General features: G+C 56.7%; 1 protein-coding gene and 1 long non-coding RNA gene across 3 annotated transcripts; one reads left to right on the top strand and one right to left on the bottom strand.

Moving 5' to 3' along the window:
- Window positions 1–462: 462 nt before the first annotated feature.
- On the bottom strand, window positions 463–2,674 carry LOC150001065 (uncharacterized). 2 transcript variants are annotated; one of them, XR_016513346.1, is made up of 3 exons: window positions 2,163–2,674; window positions 1,312–1,370; window positions 463–787 (listed from the first exon to the last, which is right to left on the bottom strand). It is a non-coding gene; the product is annotated as an uncharacterized LOC150001065 (long non-coding RNA). The 2 variants fall into 2 exon arrangements; XR_016513347.1 differs by having other exon boundaries at window positions 2,223–2,674.
- Window positions 2,675–2,866: 192 nt separating this feature from the next.
- Window positions 2,867–22,741, top strand: DAGLB (diacylglycerol lipase beta). The gene is made up of 15 exons (XM_090288625.1): window positions 2,867–3,063; window positions 4,396–4,547; window positions 9,267–9,438; window positions 10,195–10,450; window positions 11,820–11,942; window positions 12,708–12,835; window positions 13,692–13,818; window positions 14,359–14,442; window positions 16,114–16,191; window positions 19,324–19,404; window positions 19,491–19,618; window positions 20,484–20,552; window positions 20,638–20,710; window positions 21,680–21,903; window positions 22,022–22,741. Exons 1-15 carry the CDS (start codon window positions 2,969–2,971, stop codon window positions 22,230–22,232), a joined length of 2,001 nt encoding a protein of 666 aa, XP_090144751.1. The 5' UTR covers window positions 2,867–2,968; the 3' UTR covers window positions 22,233–22,741.
- The last annotated feature ends 1,329 nt before the right edge of the window (window positions 22,742–24,070 follow it).

Raw genomic sequence — 24,070 nt, 5'->3', positions numbered from 1 at the left:
GCTTTTGCGCATCAGTGTCTCTTCGCAGCATCCTCACCTTGGCTTAGTTTGTTTTCATCCTCCCCAGAAGACTGAGAGCGCGGAGGGTGGGCAGGGAACCGTCACAGGTGGGGCCGCCTGCTTGGGGCACAGACGGGGGCGGGGTGGGGGCTCTCAAGGTTTCTGTGGACAGAAGTCAGCTGCCCTCGGGGCTCACTCCCAGGCCAGCCCGGCGCACAGAACTGGGATCTGATCCCTCAGCATGCTGCCTGATTTATGAAATATCTGCCCAAGTAAAATAAAGTTGGCTGAGGTGTAACCACCACGTTGTGCCAGCCAGGATGGCGTCTTAAATGGCTGCCTGAGCGGGAGTGTGGGACTGGGCAGCATCCTGGCTCGCATCCCGAACGAAGGCCCGGCACTACGCGCCTGGTGAAGCGCCGTTTCAGAACAACTCACTTCCTGAGTAAAGGTCATCAGGTAACTGATCCTTTATATGAGCTGTTTTATTTGTGTGGATTTTTTTATGTAAGCACGAAGAGAAATAAAGTGAAGTTAACACATTGCCCACTAAATGATCATTGGAAAGCCATTGGCTGTCGGCTGCTTACAAACTCGGGTCCCTTCCCTGCCCTGCACAGCTCAGTCACAGTCTGATCAGAAGAGGAGAAAGGAGAGGGTAGGTGGGAAAGACGTGCAGGCAGAAGGCCTTGCAAGAACCAGGCTCTCCAGCAGTGCCGCTAGCTGGACAGCTTCCCAGGAACGACAGGCGATGGTTTGGTTTCGACAGAAGGTGGTCGGTGGGACCCTGCGCAAGAAAGGCACAAGCTTAGGGTCAGTCCTGGCTCCCCACACTCCAGGCCTGTGACCCTGGATTTCATGAGTGCCTCATCTGCTCTCAGATGCGGAGGCTCCTGCCACAGGACTTGGGTGACGTGTAGTGAGCTCATGTTGGTGAAGCGCAGGGCACAGCGTGGGTCACAGTAAGTGCTCAACACCAAGGCAACCTCCAGTTCCCCTCCTTCCGTGCTTTGCTTGGGACAGCTGGTGGGAAGCAATTCTAGCCCATTTGATGGCACTAGTCAGCTCTGCCCTTGTTGCGGGAGCAACCGCATGTATAGAAATGGGCGCCTGGGTGCCTTCCCCACCCACCCACCCCTGGGAGGGCTGAGGAGGTCCCTGCACTGGGCCTCCAGGTGGGGTTTTTCTGTGCGCTTCGACCTCTAGTGGCTAAGTGTGGACTTCTCCAAGGGACCTGCTCTCTGCTCCTCTCAGTACCTGCCACAGCCCCACCCCCGGTCCCCAACACACGGGCACACATGCATGCACCACCTGGGTTAGCCTTTGCAGCGTGGTCTTTGTGGTCTTCCAGGGTGCTGTGGGTGTTTCTCCTGCAGTTTTGAAACAATTCCCTCTTACCCCTTCAATTTGAAAGCAAAGCGAAGCATAACAGCACTATTCCTTTTCAGTAATGACCAGGGCACTTTTTTTATATCGCTAGAATACTCCAGATCTCTACTCCTAGTTTCGCCTTGGGCACTTAAAAGGCGAGGTCCCTAGGCAGACACTACACTATGCTACACTACAGTTGACTCCATTACTGAAACAATGGAAATACAGAACCTGTTCACTACTTACAAGGTTTCTAAGAAAATAAATGGTTCTGTAACGGGGAAACTGGTGTGCCCTGAAACCAAAAAAGTGACTTAAAGTTCAGAAAACTGAAAATCTCAGGACTGTAAAGAATGCTCAGAAAAGCCACAATCCAACGAGAGATCACCTGGCTAAGACGGACCTAAACAACAGCAGAAACCTCAAATGCAAGGATATTCGCTTTACTTTGGGCACAGAAATTTACTCAAAATCAAGTCCTAAATAGAGAAACAGAGGAGGAGGTAAGTCAATTGATTTGGAAAAATGAAAGCGTGAAGGTCAGTTTCTCCAAGTTAAGATGAAGAGCGGACGGTGTGCTGTCTGAGCCAAGGCTGTTAGAGACAGCGACACCTGAGCTGAGGCCTGAGGGACGTGAGTGGCAGGGAGATGCCCGCGGGAGGGGCTTAGCTTCCCTGGCAGAGGAAACAGAACGTGTAAAAAGCCCCGGGGGGCAGAATGAGTTTCAGGGAGGAATAAAAGGCGGCAGGCAGTGGGGGGCTGGAGGGAGAGAGCCGTGACTAACTGCGGACCCGGGACGTGTGACTGCCGGGGCAAGGCCTCTGCGGGGTGTGGGAGCCTATTTTATGCACCAAGTGCAGCCTTGCAAGATCCCAGCGGGGGATGGCCTTGGTCTGACGGTGCCAGGAGGTCACCAGAGCTGCTGTAGCGGGACTGCACTGCAGGGCGAGGCGAGGCAGGAGGAGGAAGGGCCGTGGGGAGACCCGGCCAGGCACGGGACGAAGCGGGCGCGGGCCAGGCAGGACAGTGGAGGAGCCGAGACGCGGTCAGGACCTCAGGCACTGAGCGACGGCCCGCTCGGGAGGCACGAGGGCAGATCAGACCATTTCCCGGCCCCAGCCCCAAGCTGCCAGGTGGTCTCAGGCCCTGAACTCGAGAAGGGTCCCCTGTCCCTCTCTCCGGACCGTGGGATGCACAGAGGCGGCGACTTCGTCACCGGCCAGGAGTCCCACGGAGCTGGGAGGAGCCCCAGGTCCGCACTAGCAGCCGTGCTACTCCTGGCTGGCCAATCCCTTCGGGCCAGATGAGTGTGCATCTGGAAAATGGAAATATTAGCGGACCGGACTTCACACCCCAGCGCACCCGCGGCGACGGCGGCCGGCGCCTTCCGCGTCAGCGCACCTGCCCGCGCGCGGAGGGCCCGGCGGCCTGCGCGGGCGGCGCCGTGGTGCGCATGCGCCCGCCTCCCCCCGGCCCGCGCCTGCGCGGAGCCGCGGTCCGGCTGTTGTGGAGCCGCGGGGGCGCTGCACGCTCAGGAGCGCGGACGGGCGCGCGGCGGGCTGTGCCGGGCCTGGGGCCGGGCGCCGGGGCCTTCGCCATGCCGGGGATGGTGCTCTTCGGCCGGCGCTGGGCCATCGCCAGCGACGACTTGGTCTTCCCGGGGTTGTTCGAGCTGTTCCTGCGTGTGCTTTGGTGAGGGCGTCGGGCCCCAAGGACCTGCGGGCGTGCCGGGCGGGGCGGGGAGCGGGCCGCGGGGCGGGGGGCTGGCGAGCTGTCGGAGCGCAGCAGCAGTCCTCAGGCTCCTGCAGTCCCGCGCTTGCCTGGCGTTCTCGGACCTAGTTCTCCCCGCCGCCCGAGGAGGTGGGTGCTGCTACTGTCCCCGTTCTGCAGACGGCAACACTGAGGCCCAGAGCCGGTGGGCACGGCCGGGGACGCACGCGTCGCGGCGCACCGGCTCCCCTCGCCCGGCCCCCGCGTGCCGGCCGAGCCTTGGCCTTGGGGGCCGCCGGGACTGCCCTGCCTCCCGAAAGCCGACGCCTGGGGCTCTGCTTCCTCCAGCCAGAAGCAGCCACCCGCATCCTTGCAGCGCCCTGCGCGGGCACGCCCGGCCCCGCGTCCCTGCCCACAGAAAGACGGGAAATAGCGCCGATCAGCGCCGTTGCGGAGCCGACTGCGGCCCAGTTCCACGAGAGGCAGACAAGCTTGGCACCTACGCGCCTGCCTTTCAAAGCGTGGAGTTGTAGGGAGTGGCAGTGGGACCCTGAGGTCTGTTCTCAGAGGGTCTGAACAAGGAACAATTCAGTTGATACAGTAGGGTCTTGACGTGGAAGAAATAAAAACGAAATGATAAGAACTGCTGCTCAGTCGTTCCATAGTTTTTAGAGCTAAGTCTTTCCAGTTCACTTCCCATGAGTTCTAGACACAGGGTCGAACTGTTGCAGAACTGACGGGAGCACAAAAAGTTACCAAGGCCACTTCCACTTGGACCTGAATCCAAGGCGCCCCGGCTGCCGAAATACCCCAGTGGCAGGGCGAGCGCTTTGGCGTTGCTATCTTTCATTATTACGCACTGAGTTACAAAACATATTTATGAGCCGACAGTACTTGTCCTTTCAGGTTTATCAGTGCAGAATAGGACATCTTTGCATAATGTCCCACCCTCTTCTTTTTGTATTACAGCAGATTACAACGTGTGTTTATTCTTTCTTGCGAAGCCACAGACGTAAAAATTCTCTTGCTAAAAATGTAGTAAGCACATAGTTTGTGGGTTTACCAGGTGTGTATTTCTGAGTCGTCAGGGGGCTGTTTCCAGCAGCCCAAGTTGTAATTGCCTTTCGTGAATTCTAGCAGGCGCAGGGTAAGAACCACAATGGAAGCACGGGAAGTATAAAACTCATTTATGGATGAAAACTATATTTCAGGGCACAACCTCACCTCGTTTTGGAAGATCCTGACTCCTTTTATTTCTTCCTTTTCAAAGCAGCTCCTCGGGTTGCCCTTCTGACCCTCCCTGTGTCTCACCAGGTGGATTGGCATCCTGACCCTGTACGTCAGGCACAGAGGGAGGCTGGACTGCACCGGGGGGGTCCTGCTCAGCAGCTACTTGATCGTCCTCATCGTCCTCCTGGCGGTTATCATATGCACCGTGTCCGCCATCGTGTGTGTCAGCATGAGAGGTAACAGGAGCGGCCTTTTCTGTTTGACACCTAGCATATGTAACAGCTTTGCCGACATACAGTTCACACACCGTACGATGCACCAATTGAAAGTGTGCAATTTACGATGTTTAGTATAGTCACAGAGCTGGGCAATTGTCACCCCAATCCATTTTTTCTAACGTTTTCATCGCCCAAAAAGAAACCCCATGCCCAGTGGCGATCCTCCTCGTTGCTCCCCAGCCCTAGGCATCCACTAATCTACGTTCCTTCTCTGCAGATTGGCCTGTTCTGTGCCTCATGTAGGTGGAATCACCCAGTATGTGGCCTTTTGTTCTGGCTTCTTCACTTGGCATAGTGCTTTCAAGGTTCACGCATGTGGTAGCATGCATCAGTACTTCACTCCTTTTTAATGGCTGAGTAATATTCCATTGAATGGACATACCCCATTTTACTTATTCATTCCTCAGCGGGTGGACGTTTGTGTGGTCCCCACTTTCTGGCTATTACAAATCGTGCTGCTGTGAACATTTACCTCCATGTTTTTGCACAGACGTATGTCTTCATTTCTCTTGGATGTGCACCTAGGGGCGGAATTGCTATGGTAGCTGTTTAGCCTTCCGAGGAACCGCCGGACTGTATTCTAAGCAGCTGCACCCGTTTTCTCTGCCCCCAGTAGTATATCAGGGCTCCAACTTCCCCACGTTTTCGACATTTGTCATCTGACTTCCTGATCACAGCCGTCCTAGGGGATGTGAAATGGTCGTCTCATTGTGGTTCGGATTGGCATCTCCGTGATGACTAATGACACTGAGCATCTTTTCATGTGCTTGTTGGCCATGCGTTCCCATTTTTAGAGAAAGGTCTATTTAGAACCTTTACCCAACTTTAAACTGGATTATGTATCTTTTCGCTAATGAGTTGTAAGAGTTACATCTATTCTGAATGATGATTTTTTTTTCGTGTTGCCATTTTCTGCAGATAGACACTTAGCTGAGGATGTTGGAAACCTTCCCTGTCAGTTTCTCTGGTCCATAGGATGCGCTGAGCACCCTGGTGACTAATAAAGAACTAGGTCTGTAAGCAAAGCACCTCCGTCAAAGGCAGGGCACGCCAGCATCCCGCGCGCTGCGGTGTTCTGTCACTGCTTGAATCGGGAGATAGGAGGCCTGCCTCCAGGTTGCAGAAGGTGAGGATGCCGGGGGGCGTAGCTGATGCAGAGGGTGTCAGAGGCAAGACCTTGGCATTTGGGAATGACAGACAGACCTAAAAAATGCTGGTCCACGAGGAGGGAGACAGAGAAAAGTGTCAGTGGTGAAGTGTTTCATAAGAAAAGGACCGTAGGGTTTGGGTGACCAGGAAGCACGGCGTGTGCCCACGTACTGTGGTGCGCTGTAGGAGGTAGAGCTGTGTTTCTTAGTACACTTCTGCAGCCAGGAGTGCGTGGGGCCTGGGGCCTAGCTCTGTGGTCCGTGTCATCCTGAGTCTGGATTGTCCCTGGCTGAAGAAAAGGAACTGAATGTGTACAACGTGGCTTTAGCGGCATTATGATGTTGTCACTAAGTCAGGATTTCTGAAAGAGGAAGTATTGAGCTTGGTCTCATTTTAGATACAGCATTACCTTTTTGTTCAGGTCACATTCTGGTTCAGACACCATGTTTACAACTGTAATAACGGGTTCAGATTTGGAGCAATAAGTGTAAAGTCTTTTCCCCTGAAATGTTTCCCTTCAGATATTTTTGGAGCTGTCAGGGCACATTTACACCCCTGTGCTGGGTGCCCGTATTCACCCGGGCCCCTCCCCTGAGGCTCGGGCACAGTGCTGCACCACCACATGGGAGGGTGCCTACCCGGCAGCCTCCTCTAAGCAGCACCCAGTTTAATTCAGGACACCCCCATCCCTCCACATACCAAGGGCGTGTGTCAGAGAAGCTGGCCCTCCACCAGGCTCAGGAATGGACATGTGACCCAACGGGGCGCAGTGGAGTTCAGGGAGGTGACTGGGAAGTTCTGGAGAAGTCCTTCCTTGCTCTCCTAGGAACATACTGCTCTTCAGGATAATGCTGTGCTTGGACGAGCTGCTGAATTCCGGAGCCCACACCCAGGAGGACAGAGCACTGAGGGGCACAGGGGGCCAGGAGGTCTGTCCAGGCTCTAAGCGCAGCTCTTTCTGCTTTGTAAGCCAGTTTGAGTTGGATTTTCTGTTACTTGTGGGGAGAGCCAAGTTGTTACAAACAATTAACATCATATGCCTTAGTAAAAATATGCGGATTTTAGTGAAACATACCATAAAGAACGTTTAAAAACACAAAAGACAAATGGGAAAAAAATATCATGACACATGAGACTGAGAGCCCAGCCCCTTAATTATAGGGCTTTCTGTAGCCGATAAGAAAGAGCCCTGACTGGTGAGCTGGGTTGGTTGGGTGGCGTCTGGCAAAGCCAAAGGTTGCTGGGCAGGGCGCGTGCCTGGGGTGCGGCTTCCGTCCCTGGTTGGGGCACATACAAGAGGCAGCTGATCCGCGTCTCTCTCCCTCTCTTTCTCCCTTCCTTCCCCTCTCTCTAAAAATAAATAAAACCTTAAAATTTTTAAATAAATAAGAGAAAGACCAACAGTCAGCAGAAACATGGGTAAAGAAAAGATCATGAACAATTCAACATAAGTAACTTTTGCACTGTTCTGCCTCAGTCACAAGGAGAAAAACCCACCTAGGTGACACGTGGGGTTGGCAAGGCTGCAAAACAAGCCACTCGTTTTGGTGGTGGGAATGCAGTTGGGTCGAATCTCCTGGGAACCTACTTAGGCTGTGTGTGTGTCAGTCCATTTCCCCCCGTATACTTGAATGTACGCAGAGTGCATGTAGGGACGTTCACTATGGTGGTATTCACAGGTGCGGAAGGTTGGAACGAACTCAGTGCCTGTCAACAGGCCACTGGTTAGGTAAAGCGTGATCCCGTTATGTGGGGGTCTGCTGTGCACCTGTTAAAAAGAATGAGAAATTCTTGAACAGATGGGGAAAGGTCTCCTCTGTACCAAGGTACAGAACACTGTTACTTTTTTCTAAAGGGTATGTATACACATTACATGTTTTGTTCATGTGCAGACTGGGAGGCTGCGCAAGTCACGAGTTTGCTTTTAGGAAGGTGACCGGAGAGGTGGAGAAGGGCCGACTACTTAAACACGCTTGTTCCTGACACGTGGTTGAGTTCCATCGCCCCTTCAGTTTCATCACTCATTTCGATAGTTCATCTGTCTTTTGAGTGGAAAGACCATGTTTGTTTGGTTTTGGATGACTTCTTGCTAAAAGGAACACAAGTTGTAGGGCTCATGTGCACCAAATGGAATTCGGTTGTTTTTTAAAAGAGATTTTATTTACTTTTTAGAGAGAGGGGAAGTGAGGGAGAGAAAACAATCGATTGCCTCTCGCGCACCCCCAACTGGGGTCCTGGCCGACAACCCAGGCCTGTGCCCTGACTGGGAATCAGACCTGTGACCTTTTCGTTCACAGGCCAGTGCTCAGCCCACCAAACCACAGCAGCCAGGGCTGGAGTTCCATCATTTTTATCCAGGAGACTGAAGCCTGTGTGTTTACATGTCCTCTATTTGTTGGTCAGCTGTGTGACTTAGCTGGAAAGAATTTTGGTATCAGTGTGGTTGCTTCCAGCTTTGATTTGAGAACCTCCCTGATGAAATCCTACTGCTCCTACCCCATGGGAGGTTCAGTTAGGGAAGGGCCACCCTCTTGGCTACCAGGTTGGTCTGCCATGCAGTGTGTCTGGGTGTGATTAGGCGCCATCTTGCACCTCTTCTGCATTTGCGTCTCAAAAGCCCGTTCCCCCTCAGGCCAGAGGAGCTAGGTCGGGAGAGGTGTTGAGCCTTTTGTAGGGTTGCCGTAAGTGGCTGTGCCTGGTGACGGACAGGGGTTACTCCGCCAGGACTGCTGGGACAGGGCTTTCAGGGCACAGCTGTCTTGCTAACCCGGGGCGCTGGCGCCACCACACCCCGCTGCGGCAGCCAGGGCCACACCAGCAGCGCTTTCTCTTGACAAGCGAATAAATATCTCAGTGAGATAAAACGTTTTGCTGGGCCAGCGTAACTAGAGAAAGGAGGCTTTTCCAGTATCGTATTTCTTTTCTGGAACCCTAACCAGAACGCCACTTCCTGCTTCCTTCTTTATCTCTTTTCTGTCATTTGCGCAGCGTCTGCCCGTTGGAGTTTCAGGTGCGGGGCCGCTGGGCGTTAGGGTGTTCGCGCAGCTACCGAGCTCTCGGAGCTTCAGGTTCCTCGTTCGCACACTGGGCTGGCGAGGGCCTCGGGCGGGTGTTGTGGGGACTGAAGGTGACAGTGTTCCCACGGTGCTGGAAGGGCAGGGCTCCCGCGGGGCGTGGGGCTTACCTTCTCGGCTGCTAGAGCCTGATCACTGTCCGCCTTCCCCCTCGTTGTCACCAGCACCTTCCCAGTTCAGACAGTGACTACATGGTCCCCCTAGTTAGCACCCTGAAGTGTTTTTAAACCCTGATAAGTCTAAGAAATGAACCCGAGGCTTTCTGCCCCGTTTCCCGTCATTGCTTGGTCACTTGCTCCCCACCGTGGGCGCTGATTACCAGTGACGAGCAGAAAGGGCCAGGGCTGGGCGCGCCGGCAGCCCAGCGGACGCTCTCCCGGCCGCATTGCTGTAGAAGGGACGCGCCTCATGGCTGAGGAGCCGGTGACCAGGCTGGATGTCGTCTGCATTTCAGGGACCATCTGTAACCCTGGGCCACGGAAATCTATGTCTAAGCTGCTCTACCTCCGCCTGGCGCTCCTGCTGCCCGAGATGGCCTGGGCCTCCCTGGGGGCCGCCTGGATAGCGCACAGCATTCAGTGTGACAGGGTGGTTGTGAACGGCGTCATTGCCACTGTCGTCGTCAGGTGAGTCTTCCCATCGTCCCTCTCGGTTTGTTGGCACAGACGCATTTGCAACCTCGGAGCACAGACCTTGGTGGGTCACTGCAGGGAGCCAAGGTCAGGCAGGCTTCCCAGCAGACTGAGAAGTTGGACCTTCCTGAGGAAATTGTAAAACTTCAGAGGCACCTGCTGATGCTCGAGAAATCATTCATCTTCCGTTACGCGCTTATTGATGGAGTTTCTTTCCTGCCAGGTCTCATTTTTCTGTATTCCCTCCCTTCTCATGTAAGAAGGAAGAAAGCCTGAACCACGAAAATGAAGGCAAAAAGTAGAGGCAGGGTGAGAAGCAGCAGCGTCAGGAATGGCAACAGAGAATTCTACACAAGGGAAAGATTTTTGCATTTTCCAGGCTAAAAATGTTTGAAAGATCTAGTTGCGTCCCTCGTGTTACCAAGAAGGAAGCGGACCCTCCTGCCGCCGTGCCCTTCCCGGGTCTCACCGCCAGGGGCAGCAGAGCTCCCCCTCTGCGGGCGGCTGCAGAGCCCGGGCCTGGGTCTTGGTCAGGAGGCTGCATCTGATCTTCACTGTCAGGGCTCTGAGCTTTGTGGGGCCTCACAAGGAACTTCCTAGAAACAAGTTGTGCGCTCAGCCGGGTTCTGGGAGAGCGGCGGCTTCCTGGGTAACGGGCGCCCAGCTGTGCAGACAGAAGAACGGAAGCCGCAGGAGGGAGCCTCGGCCCGACCGGGGACGTGGGGCCCACAGTCACCTCCTGTCTTGCAGTTGGATCATCATCCTCTCCACTGCGGTCACCGTCTTCATTGTCTTTGACCCGCTGGGGGGGAAGGCCCTGGAGGCCTCTGCCGGCCCCCAGCCCCTGGACAGCCAGGAGCCCAGCCAGCTTCTCACCGGCCTCCGGACGGCGGCGACGAGCCTGTGGGAGACCAGGGTCAAGCTCCTGTGCTGCTGCGTGGGGAGGGACGACCACACGCGCGTCGCCTTTTCGAGCACGGCAGAGCTTCTCTCCACCTACTTTTCCGTAAGCAGGGGTCTGGGCCCCTCCCCGCCCCTGCCTGCGTAAACGCTGCCCCCGTGGTGGGGTGCTCCGCCCTCTGAGCCAGCCCCTCGTCCTCGGGAGATAGCCCTGGAGCGTGTGTAATCTGTGGGGGGGTGGGGGGGTGGTAGGGGCTGCTTGCAGACCCTGCCTCTCTGGTCAGCGCCTCCTGGCATTGACACAGAGGAGATTCTGAAATAGTTTTTTAACGTACGTTTTTAAGGAATCTGTACATTTTGGGAACAATTTGCTGGGTGTCTTCTCACGTCTTCCATCTCGTTGGCACTCAGCAGCCACCCACACAGAGTCATGCACCCAAGATGCCATCAGACCTTGGTTTCCAACTGCTTTGTGGCACGATTCAAATGACAGCTCAATCTGCTTTGACAGGGAGTTTGAATATTTATTGCCAGGCAGAAGGGTGTGACCGTCCCAGCGGTTCCTTCGGCAGTTTGGAAATACTTGTTTTTCTTTCACGTTCACTGTGTGTCTTTTGATGGAATGGTCTCTGATAACCACTGCTGCATTTGTCGTTGGGGCCAAGTCAGGGAGAGGCGTCCTCTCGGCGTCCCGCATGCCTGTGTTCTCCCTCAGCTCCGTGTCTGGGTCAGAGAGGAGTGTCCCCTACATCGTTTTAAAGGGGTGCTTCAACCTAGTCTCGAGCCAGTGGGAGGAAGGAAGAGGGTCTGGCTCTTCTTAGAGGGCGTGGTAACGTGCCCCGCACGCAGAGAGCTCAGGGCTTAGCGGCTCGGGGCTCAGCGGCCCCTGGTTCTCGCTGCTGGGCCAGAAGCGCCCGGAGGGGGCGCGATCCCTGCCGCTTGCTGGCCTCCAGGAAGGGCAGGGGAAGGGCAGGCTGAAGAGAAGAGACTGTGCTTCGTCCCAGTTCAGGGTTCTCTTCGAGGCTTGCTGTGCCCAGTGAGTGTGAGTCCGGCCTCGTCAGTCTGCCACAGACCTTTCAGCAGAACCTGCACGGCATCTCAACACACCGAGAGTATAAACTTGGACGAAAATGGGCTGTTACTACAGCAGCGGCCAAGTTATCCACTTACCCCTCGCCTTTTAAAAGATGGGAAGTAGATTAAAAACAGCCAAGTCATTGAAGGGAAATTTGAAAATGAAGACTCACAAAATTTTTATGTTCTCCAGTGGGTTGGTCTGAGGGCAGGCTAGTAAAACATATTAAGCTCACATACAGGAGGAGCCCTGAAAGGAGAATGCTTTTGTAAACACCTGCTCACATATAACCATCTGTGAGTGTGTGTGCACGCACGTGAATTGTATAAAACTGATTTTAAGGAACTCATGGGCGGTTCCTGCTGGGTTATGTGACAGGCCGTTGTGGTTTCACACCCAGGACACAGATCTGGTGCCCAGTGACATCGCGGCTGGCCTCACCCTTCTCCATCAGCAGCAGGACAGTATCAGGAACAACCAGGAGCCTAAGGAAGTGATCAGCCGCTCCCCAGGCTCCTCCCAGGTAAGCCCAGGTTTCTGTTGGGTTATACAATCTTGACATTTACCCCCATCTGTAAATCTTTTAAAAAGAAAACAAACCAAAAAAACCAGCCAGCAGCCACTTCAGGAGCTGGCTTGGAACCCGAGCTGTGGCTTATGCAGACTGGTTTGTCACCTGTGGGGTGGGGCAGCTTCCCATCCCCTGGAGTCAGGTAGAGGAGCCCCTTCCCGGCCTCTGCCACCCACTGTAGTTTTAAAGCACTCTCTCCTCGGAAACTGGCCCTGAGGGCCCGTTTCAGACATCCCTCCGGGGCGAGGCCTGCTTCTGTCCTCCCTGGGCCTGGGGAGAGGCGCAGTCGGCTTTGCTGATGTGAGTTTGCCTGGCACCGATCTCTGTGCTTTTGAAAGAGAAGATTCCACGGATATGCGTGTGTTTCTCGGCACCTTCCTCGGGCACCTGGTTCTCAGCGGGTTTGTCGCAGGGGCATGAAAAGCGGCTGGTTTGCATCTGCACCGGGCAGGAGGCCCCGGCTTGTTCCCCGGGAGCCGGGGGTAACGTTAGGGGTCTGCGCTGCCGACCCCCCTGTGCTCGCTGCACTGCTGTGAAATGAGGGGCCCACGTTGTCTGTGCTTACGGATCAGTGTTCCCCGTGGACGTGCCCTGAGTTCCGTTCAGTGAGCAGAGAAAGGGGAGAACCAGGAATCCGAGTGAAGGTCTCGGGTCTTTGTGTGTGGGTCCTCTCCGGAGTGGGCTCCCCTGGACAAAGCTGTGTTTCTCCTCCTGTAGGAAGCCGATTTGGATGCAGAATTAGAGAGCTGCCGCCATTACATGCAGTTTGCTGCAGCCGCCTACGGGTGGCCTCTCTACATTTACAGGAACCCGTTCACGGGGCTCTGCAGGATTGGTGGCAACTGGTAGGTTCATGGCCGCGCAGGATGGGCCATGACAGTGGGCTCATGGCTGCGCGGGACGGTGGCGACCGTGGGTTGCAGGGCGAGGTCTCCATCCTCCTTCCAGATGCCGCCTGCTGTGTGTGGTGCCCCTGCGTTATTTTCTAAAAGTAATCACATTTCCCTTTAAAAAAAATTCTGTTTTGCAGCATTTCAGAAACTGCAAGAGCGGCACTAAGAATCCCTGTGTCCCCTTAGTTTGGAGTCACCAGCTGGGACTCATTTTTGTCACGTGCTGTATCCCTGGCCTTGTCCTCCGAGTACTGGGGTTTAGTGGCAAATTTCATGTTCCCCTTACCTCTAATGACTTCGTCCGGTTTTCCTAAGAGCAAGGGTACAGTGATCTCCCACAGAACCACAGTGCAGTTATAAAGTGCAGGGGATTCCTCATTGGTCGTTCGCTGATTTGCCCCTTGTGTCCCAGTCACCCGGACACTATTTGTAGAGCAGTGTTTCCTCTGGTCCAGGGTTAGGTGCTGCTTCTAGCAATGTCTCCTTCAACTTGGAGGAGTTTCTCAGTCATTGTTTATCTTTCATGATACTCACATTTAGAAAAGGACAACCCAGATACTTGGTAGACCGACACGTGCTGGCAATTTGTCCCGTTACTGGTCATTTTAGGGTCTTTCCATCCTTTCTGATTTAATTCAGTTTTTGAAAATGTAAAGCAGTTAGATGATTCCAGAAGTCAGCAGTCTGATGAAAAGTGAAAAACATGGTCTTTTAAGGGCCTTTGCACGTTAGCCAGACTGCACCCTGCGAACTGTGGGCACAGGCCCTCACATCCGCTGGGGAAACGAGACGGGGTCCCTGTGCTTAGTTGCAGAAGCAGGACGACAGAATATGACTTGGTTGGAGGCGATCAGCTCGACTGTCATTTCGGCTCCATCCTGCACACGACGGGGCTCCAGTACCGGGACTTCATTCACATAAGCTTTCACGACAAGGTGGAGTATAGCGGCACTTCCTGGCTGCTTTGGGGTCCTGGGTCCTTTGGATTCTGATGGAAGTTATCAGTTACCACCCCCCCCCCCAGAAAAATGTGTGCAGACACACATACCATGCACTGTCCCCCAAGCTCTGCGTAGCATTTCCGAGGCTTTTCAAACCCCCGAAGCCCACCCAGGTTTAACATACAATAGAGCAGAAAGCCTTCATCAGAGGTGCTGCGCTGTGTCTTCACACGAGTCCGCCTGTCACTGCAGAACAGTGACTGGTACCTAGGCGCTTGCAGTTAGCCAGTCCTGGTTTCTGGGTCTGCGCCACCCCCCACAGAGGCGCTGCAGCACACAGCGGGGGGTGGGGGGCAGAGAGTGGGGAAGGGGAAACGGACTTCACATGAATGAAGGCCCTTCACGTACAGAGAACCAGGGCAGTCAGCCCGCCCGAGTGGGTAGGGCAGGCACGCAGTGTCCCAGGACAGGCTGGCCTCGCAGTGGCGGGTGTGTGTCCTTATTCGGGCCTCAGGCCTCTCCCTCTCCCCGCAGGTCTATGAGCTTCCCTTTCTGGTGGCTCTGGATCACAGGAAAGAATCTGTGGTGGTCGCTGTGAGAGGAACCATGTCCCTGCAGGTGAGGAGCCTGACTGACGTCAGGCCTGGGAACAAGGGGGCGCAAGCCAGGGCAGGGGCAGATGCCTGGAGGTCCTGCTCAGCCAGACTGAGGACAGGCCGTCCTGGTTCCTGCAGCAGACACAGAGGAAAACCCCGGCGCGGGAAACAGGGAAGCGAATCCAGGGTTGTGAAACGCTCCCTTTGAAAAACGGCTGAAGTTGTTTCCTTTTGAGTGAGAAATGTCAAACATATACATGCCCCCACTCAAGAAGCTCCTATGGGGTGCCTGCTTGACTCCCCGGTATGCCTGGCCAGGCCCCCAACCTGGGAGACCCTCCCCTCGAATTTTCTACTTCTAACACTAGAAAGGAATAGTCTGTCAAGCAGTTGTGTCAAAGTCGCACCAGGCCGTCGTTCCCATCCCGTCCCCGCCCTCTCCTGCCCCCCACCCTGGGGTGCTGAGCCCGTTTCGGATGGCAGGGCAGCCGTGGCGAGCAGGCTGCTGTCCGGTGCTATGAGAACCGCCACGCCACACCCCAGCCAGTGGTCCCGCTCCCGCCTGTCTCCTCCGCCCTGCGGAGATGCCGGTGACTTTCTTTCTGTTAGTGTCGTTCTTTGGTCTCTCGGCTGTTCCTGTCTCATTGCCCGGCTCTTACGCTGGAGCCCCTGCCCTCGTCTGCCCGCTGACTGGTTCTGTGGGCCTGCACCTCAGGAGCCGTCAGGGTCTGCCCAGGGACAGTTCCTCTGTCTGGCCCCCATGGCTAGTAATGCTGTGGTGTCCTCCGGTTGCCCGTGGAGACACGGGGATGTGGTCTTCGGTCTCATTGCTCACTGCCCAGGCTGTAGTGCATGCGGTCCTGCCCGGGCCCCCGTCTATAGTTATCTCCTCGCCATTCCCAGCGCACAGTCCTCGTCCGGGCCCCAGCCTGTCTTCCCTGGTCTAGGGAGACGTTTTCTGCCCTGGTCCCTGTCTAGTCTCCCACCGTCCCCATCTGTCCCAAGTACTGTCAACAGAACTCTTTGTAGAACGTAGGTCAGATCTTACCACTCCTCAGAAGCCTCCAGTGCCTTCCCACTGCTTTTCATACAGAGTTCCTGTTTTCTGTCACAGCTGTATTGGTGCTTTATGACCTGTCCCCTGTCTGCCTTTCCAGCCCCCTGGGCACTGGGAGCTCAGCCTGGGACCACTGCTTCCCAATGGGTTGGTCCTAGGGACACACCTGCTCCCCACAGGTCACCTCTGCCACATGCCCTTGTCACGTCCATCGCTGGGAGCCAGGGGCCCAGCCCACCAGTGGCTTCCCATATAGATGCCTGTCTTCTCCCTAAAAGCGAGCTTTTTTGGGCAGGGGCTCAGGGGAGGGTGTTGGCTCAAGTACCACCTCCTCCAAGAAGCCTCCCTTACTTTTCAGTGAGCTATGGACTGAGCCCCAGTGCAGGGCTCATGGGTGGTACTTGGAGGTGTGCAATGAGGGAGGACAGAGGGTGTGTCTTGGACAGGTCCCAGTCCTCCTCATGCCTGGCCCAGAGCTGGTCGTGCCACAGGTCTCTCTGGAGCACCGGGCCACCTGGGTTTCTCTCCTGAGTTCTGGCTTCACAGGTTCAGGTCCCTCAGCGGGACCTGCCTGCCCAGGCCGACAGCACCCGACACAGCCAAGCTGACGCCTCTTCCTCCGATGCGCTTTTGTAGGACATCCTTACGGACCTGTCGGCAGAGAGTGAGGCCCTGGACTTCGAGTGTGAGGTGCAAGACCGTCTGGCACATAAGGTAGACGCCCTGGGGGCTGGGCTGTCGCTAAGGTGAAAGGGGTCGGACTTTCCCGGGCTCTGAATGCCCTGCGAGCTCCGCCCACGTGACGAGCAGGTGCTCACGCGCGGTGCGGCGCCGGGCGGGCGCGTCTGTTCTCGCAGGGCCGGTTCTCCCCCTTTTGAGGGCTGAGCCAGTTGTTGGAGTGAGTGTCAGAGCTGCACGTGAACTAAGTCGAGTGTTTTCTTCCTTTGTAATGAAAGTAATATGCTCTCACGGGGGCGGAAATGACCCAGTACCGCGCCCCCGCCCCGAGCCTCCCCGCCCCTGGCTCGCACGCACCCCCTGCAGGACGGGAACGCGCCTGCCCAGAGCTGTCCGCTTCTCTCAAGTCTGTAAAGCTGCACATGACACTGTTAACTGTCACCGTCCGTGAGCGTGCAGGTCAGCGGCATAAGTACGGCGGGGTGCTGTGTACCCGCCCCCACGGTCTGTACCCAGAATTTCGTCCTCCCGAACGTGAAACAGACGCCCCTTCCCCGACCCCCGGGAAGCACCCCCTAGAGCCTCCCCGAGTTTGGCCTTTCTGGGACCTCACGTAAGAGGCGTGGGCCTGTCTGTCCTTTTACTTCGGGCTCATTTCACTCAGCGTCGGGCGCTCAAGGCCCATCCGCGCTGCAGCATTCGTCAGAGCCGCCGCCTTTCGCGCCGCTGCCCCTCTGCTCCCTGCGCGCGCCCGGGGCTGTGCCCGCACTTGGCTGTGACAAGCGGTGCCGCGCACGCGGGGGCGGGGACGTGACGAGCCGGGCCGCGCATGCGGGTGCACGCACGTGTTCAGGTCCCTGCCCCCTCCTTCGGGTGTAGGCCGTGCGTGGGACGGCTGGCTGTTTCTGGTTAACTTTTTGAGGAACCTGCACGGTTTCCCAAAGCTGCCCCACCTTACATCCCGCCAACCGAGTCCGAGTTCCGCTGCTCCGCGTCCGCACTTCCCGTTCTCCTCAGCGAGGCTGTAACAGAACCCTGGGCTGCTCCGACTGAAACAGAGCCCACGGGCTGTTTAGTTAGGGGCCCGATGGCCCGCCGCCAGAACTATAACTCTCAGTACCAGAGTCTGGTGAAAAGAAAAGGAACTGTTTATTTGCACAAAGCCCTGCCTCCCCCTCCCAGACCTGGCCAATCTCAGGAAAGTCAGAAACACCGTTTCCCTACTTCCTAGGCACAGTGCAGCTTTACCAGTAGCTGCCAATCACTCTTCTGATTGGGGAGGGCCTTTCTGTGCTGGGGTGCCCTCCAGCTCTCAGTGCAGGACCGCCTGGATTCTCAGCCTCCTTGCAAACTGCCTTCTTCCTGCAAACCGCGTGCGTGGATCTCCTCTCCTTCTCAAAACCACCTGGCGAGATCCTCTTAAAGCAGCCTGGAGACCCCTGCTCCAAACCATATGGAGGGAGCGCTTTGTAAAGCAGCCTGGAGGGACCCGCTCCTCTAAGCCGCGTGGAGGGAGCAAGCGAGAGAGTCTGAGCTAAAATGTCCGCAGCTGCTTATCTATCCCTGACTGCGTCCTCTGACGCAGTGGGTGTTGCAAGCAGTTCTGACCATTCACAGAACCCCACGCAGGCTCTGTAGGCTCCTTCCGTATCAGCCCACAGTCCAAGACCCCTCCCATCTTCCTGAGCTTTGGAAGTTTCAAAGCGGATCTTGGTGCAACAGTTTCCAGCCACCAGCCCCAGGCATGCAAGGGCATCCTGAAAGCTGCTTCCTTTTCCCCATCTCCCAGCCGCAAACACTTGGGTTTGTTTTTGGACTCCCCTGTTGCTGTAACAAGGCCGCCCTCCACGGGGGCAGCAGGTGGGGTGCATCTGTGGATTCCGCGTGCGCTTCCCGGGGACGAACGAGGCCCAGAGCAGAGGGCCGCCCCGGCCGCAGGAAGTCTGCAGTGACGTCAGCAGGACGTCGGGCGGAGGGCAGTGGCCTGTGCTGTTCATACACTTCGTGTGCTTCTAAAACGTGCTGCTTTTGTGGCAGTCACTTTTGAATGACATGCTTAACTTCTGTGCACATGGGGGCCACAGCAGGAGTGTAGCCGCGGGCCGCTGGGCACTTCCCGGCAGGCCGGCACGGGAGTCTGAGCCACACCGGCCAGGGCTGAAAACAATGTTTAACCCCTGCTACAGACACCTCAGCCAGCCCGCTGGGGCCCGCGGGCCGGGGGCACAGCGGCCCGACTGCCCTCTGCTCTGGGCCGCGGCCACGCCGGGCGGGGCTGTGACGCTGGGCACGGCGACTGGGGGTGGAGGCTCTGCCGCCGGAGCCGGCCTTGACATCCTGCCTGCGCGAGGCCCGGGCCAGGGAGACGAGGCCCGGGCCAGGGAGACGACGCCCGGCAGCAGCTGTGGCTGCCGCGGGGGCTCACTGCGCGCACGGCAGGAAGCGCCGTCGTCGTGCCCTGAATGGCAAACTGCCGGCCGCCCCTGGTTTCCCTGCTGAGGCCGGGGCTGGCACTGTGCTGGCGGAACGACGGAATGACTGAGCCGGCCGGTGTGCCGTCCTGCCCTGAATGCCGCCGGGCCGGCGGCGCAGGGAGCGTCCCGCAGCGCCTGTGACAGCGTCGTCTCCCCCCGGCAGGGCGGGGCCGGGCCGCGTGCCCTTCCGGAAGCTGGGGGACAGCTGCATTTATTGGGAAGTTTTCCGCTGTGTGTTGAAGATTAAATCAGAACCGGGCCTCCCTGAAACCCCCCTGGCACTCAGTTCTGCCTTTGCAGGAGCGGTGGGTGCTGAGTCAGTGCCGCTGATTCTGAGCTCTGTCTTAATGTCATTTTGAAACCTCAGTCATGACCTAAATCCGACCAACCGTAGGGACTTGGCTGGACCAAACCATGGTCCGTCCCTACGGTAGAAGTTTGCAGCCACAGAAAACACCGTAGAAATGCTCACTGACGAGGACAGTGTTCCTGGTGTCCCCCGTTTGTCCGTGGGAACATTGACTGAGCCCCTGCCGGGGGCCCAGCTCTGCCCCAGGTGCCAGGACTGTCCAGCGAGCGGGGGGCGTGGGTCCCTGGGGGACAGTCACAAACAAGTGCAGCGAGCAGTCGTGTCCTGGGTTGGAACCTGCCTTGCCCGACAGTCACCAGCCCCCTGCTTTGTCTGTGTTTCCAGGGCATCTCCAAAGCTGCCCGGTACGTGTACGGGCGCCTCGTCCACGACGGGATCCTGAGCCAGGCCTTCAGCGTCGCTCCCGTGAGGCTGTTTTTCTTTTTCTTTCGCTTTCCCGGCCATTGGCTGTTTGGTTTTCTCACCTTTCCGCATTCCCCTTCGTTCTCCAGGAGTACCGGCTGGTCGTGGTGGGGCACAGCCTCGGGGCAGGCGCCGCGGCCCTGCTGGCCATCATGCTCAGGGGCGCGTACCCCCACGTCCGGTGCTACGCCTTCTCCCCGCCGCGGGGGCTGCTCAGGTACCGTCCCGCGAGTGTGACGGGCGCCGTGGGCCAGTCAGGGTTAAGGCTGGCCTTGGGTCGGGGGTTAGTTTTCAACCCCAGAGGTTTGCTTTCCCAGCACTATTTCATTCAAGAAGGACGGAACAGCCTTTCGTAGGTCTGTCTGGTCATGGCTTTGATTTCCTAAATGATACAAGGCTACGTGACAGACATTTTATTCATTTCGAGCATACAACAATCTGACATTTACTTACATTGCAAAATGATCACCACGATAAGCCTAGTTAACATGCTACCACGCATGTTTCCTTGTGGTGAGAGCTTTGATTACACTCGGCCACTTTCCGATATGCAACAGTATTGACCACAGTCGACGTGTTTGTCTTATAACTGGTGTTTCCACCCCTGACTCCCTCACCCGTTCCGCCCACCTGTCCCCAACCCCTGGGCGGCCCCGGTCTGCCCACCGCATCTGCGAGCTTTTTCAGATTCCACGTGGAAGTGAGGGCACGTGGTGCGTGTGACTCCTCTCACCGAGCACAGCGCCCTCCGGGCCCACCCGTGTTGTTTCAAAGGGGCCAGGTTTCACTTATTCACAGCAAAGGTTTACAAGAGTTTATTTGAGCCAAACTGACCACACAGGCCGGGGAGTGAGATCCCAGACGCTTCCAAGATTTCGTTACCATGATGGCTGAACAGTGTCCCGTGTGTGTGTCTGCCCCCACATCCCCTCGCCCACGCGGCCCTCAGCGGGCACAGGCGGTCCCCGCGCCTCGGCCGCTGTCAGCGGTGCTACCCCGGGCGTGGAGGAGCACGTCCCCTCCTCAGGTTGGGGCTGGGGCGAGGAATAAGACTTAACTGATTTTTCTTTTTGGAATTTCAGCAAATCCCTTCATGAATACTCGAAGGACTTCACTGTGTCACTTGTCCTGGGCAAGGATGTAATTCCCAGGTCAGTCTGCCAGGCGCTTGCTTCGTCAGGGTGGGGTGCTGGAAGGGCTGAGTACTGAGCCTCCACCTGACCTCTGGATCAACAGGTTAAGTGTGACCAACTTGGAAGATCTGAAGAGGAGGATCTTGCGAGTGATTGCTCACTGCAATAAGCCCAAGGTAACGCGTGCCCGTAGAGGTCTGCAGGAGTAGGGGATCCCCCCCATGAAAGCCCAAGGTAATGCGATGCGTGCCCATAGAGGGTCCGCAGGAGTAGGGGACACCCCCCCCCCCCCCCCGCCACAAGCTGTGTGCAGCCCCAGGAAGAGGTCTCTAAAGTCAAGGCCTCTTAGCCCAGGGCAGGTGATGCCGCTGCTGTACAGACGTCTGGTGCCCACAGGTGACGTCTAAGAAAGCAACGGGCTGAGTCAGGCCCGTGAAACAATTGGCAACCACCGCCCCAGGACCCCGTCCCAGTTAAGTGACCTGCTGTCACACTTCTTAGCCCTGTCGTGAGACCAACCGTATTCTGATGCCTTTGGTCCCAAGGCTTAGAAAACAAGGCTGCCACGTCTAGAGTGTAAGACGTAAGGGTACGTCTGTCCTGTGTAACATTGTGCAGCCATTAAACATGGTGACAGAAATGATTCTTATGAGGCGTGGTCCGAGGGCAGGGGGGCGGGCGCGGATATATGCGCTCTGACCAACAAAAATATCAAAACATGATTCTGTTTAGATCTCTTTTTTTGTTGCTGCTAATCAGAAAAAATGTTAAAAATACAGAATAAACAACCTTAAGAGCTACCACCCCAGACTTTAAAATATTAGCATCTAATGTCTTTAAGGGAAGAGTGGAACTGGTTTGCAGTTACCTGGAAAGAATCAAGAATAATTTCCTCTCAAAACCCACATGATTTGGTGTTAAAATATTGCTTCTGGTGTCAGTCGCTTCTTTGCCCAAGGGACGCCTGAGGTTAGGCCCACGGACCCCACACTCCTAAGATCCGCGACTTAAAAACCACGGCCCAGCCCGGCACCTGTCCGCGCTGAGCCGCGCCCGCCCCCCACGGGCTCCGGTCATGGGTCTGTGGGGACGATGGAGCCTCCGCGTAACAGCAGCGCTGCCCCCCCCCCACCCCGTCCTCCCAGTACAAGATTCTGCTGCGCGGCTGCTGGTACGAGCTATTCGGAGGGAACCCCGACGACCTCCCCACTGAGCTGGATGGGGGCGACCACCCAGACCTGACGCGACCTCTTCTCGGGGAGCAGAGCCTGCTGACACGCAGCTCCCCCCTGCAGTCCCCCACCAAGTACCCGCCGCTCTACCCTCCTGGCAGGATCATCCACCTGGAGGAAGAGGGCACGTCGGGGAGGTGAGAGGGGGCAGCGGGACCCTCGCGTGGCTCGGCGTGAGCGCCGCAGTACAAGAACCGTGCGTGCATGGCGCTGAACTCAGTGATGCTTTGCTAATGGACTTCCTGTCTTTCCCAGGTTCTCCTGTTACACTTCTCAGTATACTGCCAAGTGGGCACATGAGTCAGATTTCAGCAAAATACTCATTGGCCCAAAGATGCTAACGGACCACATGCCGGACATCCTGATGCGAGCCTTGGACAGTGTGGCATCAGACAGGGCTGCCTGCGTGTCCTGTCCCACCCCAGGGGGCTCCAGCGTGGGCGACGGACTCACACGGGTGTTCTAAAGGGACTCGGCGCCCGAGCGAATCCCACGATGCCAGCACGTCGTCTGAGTGACTGAACGCTCTGAGCGTAGCTGTGAGCGCAGCGCCCGAGCCCCGGGAGCTGGGGGGGCACCAGGTGGTGAGGCTCCCGGGCTGGACGTGGGCAAGCGTCGAGGCCCTTCCCCAGCGGCCCGTGGGTTCCTGGGCATCTGAGAACTGCCTGGGAGATGGGGGTTCTCTAGCAGCCGAGTGTCAGTCCCCCTCGCACTGGCAGGGTCTCCAGATGAGGCCACACTTAGCGCGCAGTTCACACAGCAAACTGGGGTTCACCCTGGTGGCACTAAGGGTCCCCCCCGAGCTGTGACTGGGAACCCAAAGCCAGGTCAGGAAGGTGAGGCACAGCGCCCGGTCCTTGGGCTGCAGCCTGGTCCGTGATGACACACACCACCCACCACCTCATCAGTGCGCGCTGATGAGGACAATCCTGTGGATTCAGAGGGTGTTAAAAAATAAAGTGCTTACACGTGTCACCGGTCTGCACAGTGATGTGCTTGTCCGCTGGACGCTCCCGGGAAGGCCTTTCCCTGGGTGGTTCGCAGCACCCGTTGAAGCGGCTTCTGTCCACTGTGAACCACAGCACGAGGCCTGGCGTCATCTCCGCCCTGTGGCTGCGGGTCAGGTGCACCGTCACCTGGCTTCACCCCGCCCCACAAAGCCCCAAAACGACGGCAAAGGGATTTCTCTACTGAGCGCAGGCCCACAAGGATGTGGTTAGAGGTGGCAGTCAGGAGGCTAGAGGTGAACGGAGTCGCTTTACACCCAGACCCCCGCACCTGACAAGGGAGGGAAGCAGACAGGGTTTGCTGAGAGCTGGAAGAAACAGGGCCCTTGTTAGCTTTGGGGCGGGAGCAGGGGGGCTGGATACCAGGACAGCTGAGGGCAAGACAGTGACACCCCCCCCCCCCACTTGGCTCCCAGAACCTTCAAGGAGAAAAAGCACCTGGGAATTCTGAGTCGAGAGACACCTGGCCGCAGGGCCGCTCAGCGGTCCCAGCCAGACCTCCTTAGCTTCTGAAAACCTGCAAAGGGCCACTTTAAACTTCGCCAGGAATGCCATGTGATGTCCAGCTTCTCCACGTTTCATTTCTGAACCTAATTCCTGTACATTCTCGGCACAAAGATGGGAGCGCTCAGGCACACCCTGGACAGCACTGCCCTGCTGTGACGCACTTGTGCTCTCGAGGTCCCCGGCCTGGAGGTGCGAGCCGAGCACTGAACCTCGAGGACCACGGGGTCACGGGAAACAGGTGCAGGAGAAGCTGCAGCCACAGAACCGAGCCAGGAGGCCGAGCGATGGCATCTAGTGTTAAAACAATCCCTCAAAAGAGTTCAAAGCATGAAAATGACATCAACAGAAATGGACTCCTGAATCATGGAGCCCTGAAATTCCAAATGGAAGAGCCCCCGAGCACAAGGGATAAAAATAAACCAGCCCTGGAGGGCCCAGGGAAAGTCCCAAAGGAGCCCCATGCGGTGGGTATGGCCAAGAAAGCCGGGGGAGCAGCCTCCAAAACCCTGGAGGGCAGCTAGGGCCAGCCTGGCACTCCAGACCCAGCCAGAAAGCGTCAGGGTAGGAGGAAGTGATCATCAAAGCTGTGGGGCCTCAAAAACAGCGCTTTCCCACACTCCTCAGGGAGCTTCTGGAGAACCTGTTCATCAAAATGAAGTAAGTGAAAAAAAAACGGAGTCAGGTGTAGGCAGTAACACGTAAGAGAAGGAACTGCCAGGATCCTGAGACTTCAGGAAAGGAAAGCTGACAACACCTAACACATCGGAACATCTTGAGAGGTGTAGACCAC

The sequence above is a fragment of the Furipterus horrens genome, unplaced genomic scaffold (genome assembly GCF_987537825.1).
Source record: "Furipterus horrens unplaced genomic scaffold, mFurHor1.1.pri manual_scaffold_10, whole genome shotgun sequence".
NCBI lineage: Eukaryota > Metazoa > Chordata > Mammalia > Chiroptera > Furipteridae > Furipterus > Furipterus horrens.
Note: the sequence above shows the minus strand (reverse complement) of the source record. Positions and strands in the feature narration are given on the sequence as shown.

What these genes read in the sequence shown, in the direction of transcription:
- DAGLB (XM_090288625.1), top strand. Translation starts at nt 2,969, where the DNA reads ATGCCGGGGATGGTGCTCTTCGGCCGGCGCTGGGCCATCGCCAGCGAC. An exon ending in CGTGTGTGTCAGCATGAGAG is followed by an intron (nt 4,548 to 9,266) that starts GTAACAGGAGCG and finishes TCTGCATTTCAG; the next exon opens with GGACCATCTGTAACCCTGGG. An exon ending in GAAGAGGGCACGTCGGGGAG is followed by an intron (nt 21,904 to 22,021) that starts GTGAGAGGGGGC and finishes TGTCTTTCCCAG; the next exon opens with GTTCTCCTGTTACACTTCTC.